The sequence below is a fragment of the Nicotiana sylvestris genome, chromosome 10, assembly GCF_000393655.2.
Source record: "Nicotiana sylvestris chromosome 10, ASM39365v2, whole genome shotgun sequence".
Classification (NCBI taxonomy): domain Eukaryota; kingdom Viridiplantae; phylum Streptophyta; class Magnoliopsida; order Solanales; family Solanaceae; genus Nicotiana; species Nicotiana sylvestris.
Window position 1 is genome coordinate 16237536 of NC_091066.1, and position 8266 is coordinate 16245801.

The window sequence follows — 8266 nt, forward strand, 5'->3', positions numbered from 1 at the left end:
AGAGATCGAAGAACTCATGTCGTTCCTCGTCATTTTCGTAAAACTTACTATCCCGAGAAATGAGGGGACTATCTGTATATGGATGAAACCGGACCCATAAGCCGGTTCGGTTCCCCATAAAATAAATCAAGTAAGGGACATGATGACAAGGAGCCGGAATTAAGGTAAGGGACTCATCGAGATAGGCTCGGGGGCCAAGATGCCCACCCTCGAGTATATTAGGGCCATGACCTCGGGATCGGTCCAAGTCCCAAAAGACTTCGAAGAGCATTATCGGGCAATCGAACACGATTAGTGGAAGGCTGTAATATCCGTGACCAACCGGGTATCACAACGCGGATCACAGCACGTACCTGCGGAAATCCAGTAATTGGTTAAATAGGAGATTTTTACCTTTTATAGAATTGTACCTAGAGTAGGATTCCATACTATATAAAGGGGGGTCTGATTATTCATTAGGTATATTGTAACACGCATTCCAAAGCAATATACTATTATTTTTCTGTCATTCAAAGTTCTTACGTAGTTAATATGTGTTTCATTATTATAAGCATGGGATCGAAGATGGATACCATATTGAGGCTGCCCTCAAGTCCAGAATCATCCCTGCTTAAATTTTCAAGCAGTTTGATAATTTATCATATCTCTTATGTGTTTATTCTAGTAATCTTTACTGTTTTGTATTGGATAATTTCACGTATTCTTAAAACCACTTACAAATTTCAATGATATCCGATTTTGAGGATAAACAAATGCATAGATTATCGTTTCATCCCACCGTAAGGTCAAAAGTACAATGATTAATTTGGCTTCATTTCATAATCTAATTTAATGCACCTGATTAAGACGACGGTTTCAAAAAGAGGAAGCTGAACGGTTGTAGCTAGTCAATGTCAATTTTACCTATTTGGGGAATTCTTGAACGAGGAATAAATATATCAGAAAAATAATATTTGGGATTAATCGTTTAAGAATTTCCAGAAGGGGAATATTTTAGACTTTTGCGAAAAAACAGTTTACTAGTATTAGTAAAAGTTTTATATTGTTAAAATGTACTCCTTCCGTCCAAATTTACTTGTAACGATCAACTATAAATCGTTGAATAATTTATCATTTTATACCTATTTTACCCTTCTCATTGAGTACTCCTTTTATTTATTTTTAATTCATTTTCCAACATATATAATAAATAGCGGTAATATAGTTAAATTATGATGTTATTTATTATTTTTTAAGGGTGTGTCAAGTCAATAGTGGACAAGTAAACTTGAAGTAGTTCAAATCGGTTTATAAGTTTGACAAAATAAAAAATCAATTCGTATGAATCATTTATATACATTTAGTGGATTCATCATAATTAAACCTTTTTTTTAAAGGAAAAATGACATTGTATAGTCGTTGTAAAAATAATAGCCAAAAAAATATAATAATAGCAGAAAAATATATAAAATTTGTATATTTTTTTTATATATACACAAATTTTATATGCTTTTTTGGCTATCAAATGTAAATAGTTTCTGGCGCGGGCTAAAAATAATAATACCCATCTTTTTAGGAATTTTTACCTCCAATAGCAAAAGTTAACACCTTATTTATTTTAAATAAATACCATTTAAAAAAATTATATTCTATAGATACCTTTTAATGTTTATAGCAAAATATCTAGTTTTGGTTACCTCCTATCCCTAAGCCACTAAATACGCTATTCAGTTACACTATTTTCTTTATCTCTCTACTTTGATACATGTCATTCTCTTCCTCCATTCTCTGAAAATACGATGCTTAATCTCAAAATTCCTCTTACCCACATTACCTACCACTAGTCACAAACGGTGATATTGCCTTCTCTTTATTCTTCTGATAAGCTCCTAAGAATGGTTATATTAAGGATTTAATTAGTTGAAACTCATTGTTCCTGAAGAATCTATCGATGGCCTAGGTTCTTACTTTCACCGTGTTGTTTTTTATATTCCTCTTTTGTCTCATTCAGTATTCTAAGATGCAACATTATCAAAAACGATATGCTACATCTTGCCATGATTTTTGCTCGGCTACTTTACAGGATGCGTGGGAACATTGAGATTCAGGGTTTTTGTTCGACGACGGATTCGCCGAAAATTAGGGTTGTTCTTGAACAAAGACGATGGAGTTTGGGGCTGAGCAACTTGATTTTCTGTTAATATATTTCAATGTATTTTCAACGTATCACGCTGTAGTTTCATGTATTTCATTGTATTCATTGTCTTTTTTTTCATTGTAATTCAATATATCTCATTGTGTTCCATGTATTTCATTGTACTTGCTGTCTTTTTTAAAATTGTATTTCAATGTATCCCTCTGTATTCTATGTATTTCATTATATTCAATTTTTTCGCTATATGCCATGAATGTATTCATATTTTTTTTAATTAATATAATTTATGTATTCAGATGTATTATGTAATTTTTCTGAAGATTGCTATGTTTTTGGGGTATTTTTCGGTTGAGAATCTTTTTTATAACTAAAAATACAAAATTTGTGTGTTATAATTGAGTTTGTTGAGTTATATTAGGAGTTTATTATGTTAATTGATTCATTTTCCGTTTAAAAACAGTGTAATCCCCTGTTTCACGCCGTGAATACAATCGAATACAATAATCTGTCCAGTTGTAATCTCATGTTTCACTCCATGAATACAGTCGAATACACTCGAATACAACAACTGATTAGCTGGACTTCCCTGATTCACGCCTATTTTTGCTACTGTATTCATGAATACAATAGCTTAAATATATCTAATACATCTTATGACATCAGAAAACGTATCCACAATATGTAATATAGCAAATGATATTTATAGATAGCTAATTATCACTAAAAGATAGTGCTTTATGATTTATTTATTTTTACCCTGACACCAAATTACTTTAGATCATTCTTTATTATGCAGCATAACACTAGTTTTAAAATATTTTTGTTATTCAGAATTTTGTTTTTACGATTTTTTTCTGCTATTTTCCAGAATTATTAATTCCCTTTTTTCTTTCAAAATCTTCACGTTCCAAGGGTGTGTTTGGTACGAAGGAAAATGTTTTTCATGGAAAATATTATTCCATGGAACATGCTTTCATAGAAAATGAGTGGGTTTATCACTTATTTTTTCTTGTTTGGTTGGTAAATAAAAAAAATTTTCCGAACAATATTTCCTAGTGTTTGGTTAGAGAGCAGAAAATATTTTTTTAGGAAAATATTTCTGTATGCTACTCTCCTCACCCCCCCCCCCTTCCCCCAAGTTCTCATGTTTCCTTGCTCCGCCCCCTTCCCCAAATTACTCAATGTTTTCATAACTCAATTTTCTTCAAGGAATTTAATTATTCTTCTAAAATTTACACAAAGTTGAACTAATGTGTTGCATTACTTTCTTACACAAAAATAACATTAAAATTTGTGCTCCATAACTAAAAAGTAAATATTCTTTTTTTGGTTGAAAAAGAAAATACTCTTTCTACAACATGAAAATAAAGTACTCGTTTTATTGAAATAAAATAAAATATTTTTCGACATCATGAAAAAAATACTTATTTTGTTGAAATGAAAAAAAAAATACTTTTCTTACATCATCAAAGGAAAATATTTTTTTTGTTGAAATGAAAGAAAATACTTTTTCTATGAAAAAGTTCTTTTTTGTTGAAATGAAATAAATTCTTTTTTATATCATGTAAAAAATTACTCATTTGCTGAAATGCAAAAAAAGTATTAATCTATAACATGAAAAGAAAGTACTATTAATAATATTTTTATTTACGGTGGGGTGGAGGTGAGGGGGTGGGTAGGCGCGGAGGTTGGGGTTGGGGTTGGGTGGGTATGGGGGTTGGGTTGGTGGGGATGGGGAATAGGGGTGGGGAAAGTTGAGAAAGAGTTGTGGAAAATGTTTTCGCTTATCTTGATAGAGAAAACATTTTCCTCCAATTGAAGGAAAATGAGTTCAGAAGGAAATATTTTTCAAAACATTTAAGCCAACTAAACATGATAAAATTGAAAAATGTTTTCGTTCGTGCCAAACACACCCCAAGTGAGTATATTTTCTCATAATAATTCTCTATTTAAACGTTCCTACACATCTCTTCTCGTCTTCCTCACACACAACTGCTGTCTTTTCCTCTCTCTGTTTCTCTCTTACAAGTAACACATCAAAACTGCTCGCCACCTAAAAACACGCACACTTTCTCTTTAACTCGCCAAAGTTCAGAAAAATGTCGTCTGTGTACTCTCTACTTTTCATTCCTTCAACTTATGGCCATTCCTCAAATGTATTCTTTTCCTATGAGTTTCTCATCTTCTTTCTTCTCTTCCTTTCTATATTCACCTTCTGGCTTACCCCTGGCGGACTTGCATGGGCTTTATCCAAGTCCCGGGTCGGGTCCCGACCCACCATTCCCGGGCCGTCAGGTCTACCCGTTCTTGGTTTAGTCTTCACCTTCACTAGTTCCCTCACTCACAGACTTCTTTCAAAGTTGTCAAAAAACCTCAGCGCTACTCCTTTAATGGCTTTTTCTATTGGGTTTACGCGTTTTATAATTTCAAGCCAACCAGAGTCTGCGAAAGAAATTTTAAACAGCTCTGCTTTTGCTGATCGGCCTGTTAAGGAATCCGCTTATGAACTTTTATTTCATAAAGCAATGGGTTTTGCACCTTACGGCGAGTACTGGAGAAGTTTGAGAAAATTGTCAGCAACACATTTATTTAGTCCTAAGAGAATAGCGAGTTTAGGGAAGTGTAGAAGAGAGATAGGTAATAAAATGGTGAGTGATATCATAAGTTTGATGGAGATACAAGGGAAAATTAAAGTAAAAAGGATTTTGCATTTTGGATCTTTGAATAATGTGATGAGTAGTGTTTTTGGGAAATGTTATGATTTTATAACGGAAAATGAAGGACAAAAACTGGAGTTTTTAGTGTGTGAAGGTTATGAGTTGTTGGGTATGTTTAATTGGAGTGACCATTTTCCTTTTTTGGGGTGGTTAGATTTGCAAGGGGTTAGAAGAAGGTGTAGAGATTTGGCTATTAAAGTAAATATTTTTGTTGGGAAAATCATAGAGGAACATAGGGTTAAAAGATCTGAAAATGGTGGTGTAGTTGCTGATGAAGATTTATGGGACTTTGTTGATGTCTTGCTCAATTTGGAGAAGGATAATAAACTCAGTGACACGGACATGACGGCCATTCTTTGGGTATTTTCTATTCACCCCTTTACTACGTTTGATAATATTTTCAAAAATAGAATTTTCACGTGATATGACCCTTTTCTTTATTTGGAAACAATTTACCTTTACACAAAAATTTATAGCCACACATAATATATGTGCCTCATTTTAGATCACAAGATCAAAAGTCTTCTCTCTTTCCTTAAACTTCGTGCTCAATCAAATGAGTTCACATAAATTGAAACGGATGGAGTATAAGTTAAATTCTAGTTTTTGATACAACGGTTGATTGATATTTTTGGTTTTAAATATGGGTGCGTATATTGGAGCAACAGTAAGATTGTCTTGTGTGACCTATAGGATATAGGTTCAAACCATGGAATCAACCACTGATCTTTGCATTAGAATAGGTTACTTACATCACACCGCTTGGGGTGCGGCATTTCTCTGTATTCTGCGTGAGTACGGGATGCTTCGTGCACAAGACTGTATTTTTTTTAATATGGGTGCGTGTAACATATGCAATTTATGACATTTTACGTGACATATATATTATTGTGCATGCTTTATTCGTTAGTTCATTCTCTAGGCTCGTACGTTGTTGAGCTTGTGGAGGAACGTCAAAGGAGTACTACATAAATCTTCGATGCCCTTTTTGTTGTCTTTTTTATAGTACTACTTTTTAGTGCTGTCATTTCTTGTCTTTTATTCCTAGCTGCAATATTTCCCCTGATTTTTCCTGTTGTTTAACACCTGATTCTTCTAAATAAATGCTGGAATATATATGTTACATTTCTCCATTTTTGTGCCTATGATATGAAGAATCTGAATAATTTTTATCTTTAACTTTACATGATGGGAGTAGTAGTGCTGATATATACTTCATCCGTTTCAATTTATGTGAACATGTTTGACTAGACACGAAGTTTAAAAAAAATGAAGACTTTTGAAATTTGTGGTCCTAAATAAGTTAGAAAGGGGTTCAGTGTATTTGTGTGGTTATAAAAGCTTCTCATTAAGGGTAGAATTGGAAGTTTAAGCTAAATTGTTTCCAAATTTCGAAAGGGGTCATTCTTTTTGGAACGGACCAAAAATGAAATAAATTCACATAAACTGAAACGGAGGGAGTATCATAGTATGCTCTTTTGCTGATATATGTCCCTTATCATAATCTTGTTCAGTCTCTGTTTACTTGAATTTTGTTACTATCATAACTTTAAGGGGTCGTTTAGTTTCAAAGATGATTATAGAGGGATTTATATTTTCACGATTATAATTCTAGGATTGTTATCCTATATTCAATGTGTATTAGCTAATACTATCCGTTTGGTATGAAATTTATATCGATAATATAGGATAAATACAATCCCAAATTCTATCAGAAATTATAGTCCTATTTTCCGGTAACCAAACGACCCCTAATAGTAGAGATAATAACACATTTAAGGGGGTTATTTGGTATGATGAATAACTAAAAATAATCCTGGAATAAAATTTTAGTACAGCCTTATCCCATGTTTGGTTACTAATCATGGGATAGGTTATCCTAGGATTAAAAATAGTATCGGGATAACTTATACTCGCCGGAGGTAGAATAGCAATTCCAGGATAAAACAGTAAAATTGACGATCCCAGAATTAATACGACATGCCAAACAAGCAATCAAATAATATCAGGATAACTAATCGCAGTGTAACTAATTATAGCATATCTTTTCAGGAAATGATCTTCAGAGGAACTGATACTGTTGCAATCCTACTAGAGTGGATTCTTGCAAGGATGGTACTACATCCAGATATACAAGCCAAAGCTCAACAAGAAATTGACAATAATGTAGGAACAAATAGAGGTGTATCTGATTTTGACTTGCCTAAATTAACCTATCTTCAAGCTATAGTAAAAGAGACACTTAGAATTCATCCACCTGGTCCTCTTCTTTCTTGGGCTAGACTTGCAATGAATGACACATTTATTGGTCATCACTTCATACCAGCAGGAACAACAGCAATGGTAAACATGTGGGCAATTACTCGCGACGAAAAAATTTGGCCACAGCCTGAAAAGTTCATGCCAGAAAGGTTTTTGGAAGAAGACGTCGCGATCATGGGCTCTGATCTTAGGTTAGCACCATTTGGCTCAGGGAGGAGAGTGTGTCCTGGCAAAACAATGGGACTTGCTACAGTTCAGCTTTGGTTAGCTCAGTTGCTTCAAAGTTTCAATTGGATTGCTTCAGAAAATGGTGTGGATTTATCTGAGTGTTTGAAATTGTCTATGGAAATGAAGCACTCTTTAGTTTGCAAAGCTATTCCTAGGGTTAATTCTTAAAGTTAGGTTTGGTTGGATTTGTTCGCTTTGTTATATATAATATATGTAATATCAGCTATGATTTTGGACCTTCAAATGGGGAGATAGGAGGCTTCTATTAGTATATGTAAGAATGGGGTAATGTAGTTTAGTAGTTTTTGGTTAATCTTGGAAAGTGCAACATGGTACAAATTTGTTTGTTGGCTCTGGTTTGAATGGCTAGACTTTCATCATGCCTTGTACACTTATGTCATTTTACACACTCAAAGCAATATATATAATACAAATATATTTCAAATGTTGACAAATAATTTGCTATTTGCCATTTTTAAGTTGGTCTTTTACCCTTTCAGTGTAGTTTAACATGTGCTAGCATGCTAATTAATATTTTATCAAGTTATTTATTAAATACTTATTATAGAAATTTACTTGTAATTTTCATAATATTGTATAAATATTCATTTATATCGGCATAGTTGCATAGACTTTAGAACTCTTTTACTTTTCGAGAAATTTTAGTTGGGATGTATGGAGGGGGAAATCGGTCATATATATATGGTCCATTACAAAAACAAAAAAAAAATTAGTTTTATGGAACTTTTCACATGGGAGATTTTTGTAGAACGATTTTCTTTTATTTAAATTGTAACTTGTTATTTGAAATCATTTTCTTCACAGATATCTTATGTCTTATACAAGTTGATACAACACCCATGTGTGTTCACAAGGAAAAAAATTTGCTTTGTCTTTTACTGGCCTGTGCAGAACTTTGGAGTTT

General features: G+C 33.1%; 1 protein-coding gene across 1 annotated transcript; it reads left to right on the top strand.

Annotated features, from left to right (window-relative positions):
- The first annotated feature begins 4137 nt into the window (after window positions 1–4137).
- On the top strand, window positions 4138–7751 carry LOC104225470 (cytochrome P450 78A5-like). The gene is made up of 2 exons (XM_009777272.2): window positions 4138–5211; window positions 6904–7751. Exons 1-2 carry the CDS (start codon window positions 4234–4236, stop codon window positions 7507–7509), a joined length of 1584 nt encoding a protein of 527 aa, XP_009775574.1. The 5' UTR covers window positions 4138–4233; the 3' UTR covers window positions 7510–7751.
- Window positions 7752–8266: the final 515 nt, after the last annotated feature.

Coding starts and splice junctions, on each gene's coding strand:
- LOC104225470 (XM_009777272.2), top strand. CDS start 4,234: ATGTCGTCTGTGTACTCTCTACTTTTCATTCCTTCAACTTATGGCCAT. Junction 5,212..6,903: donor ACATGACGGCCATTCTTTGG/GTATTTTCTATT, acceptor ATATCTTTTCAG/GAAATGATCTTCAGAGGAAC.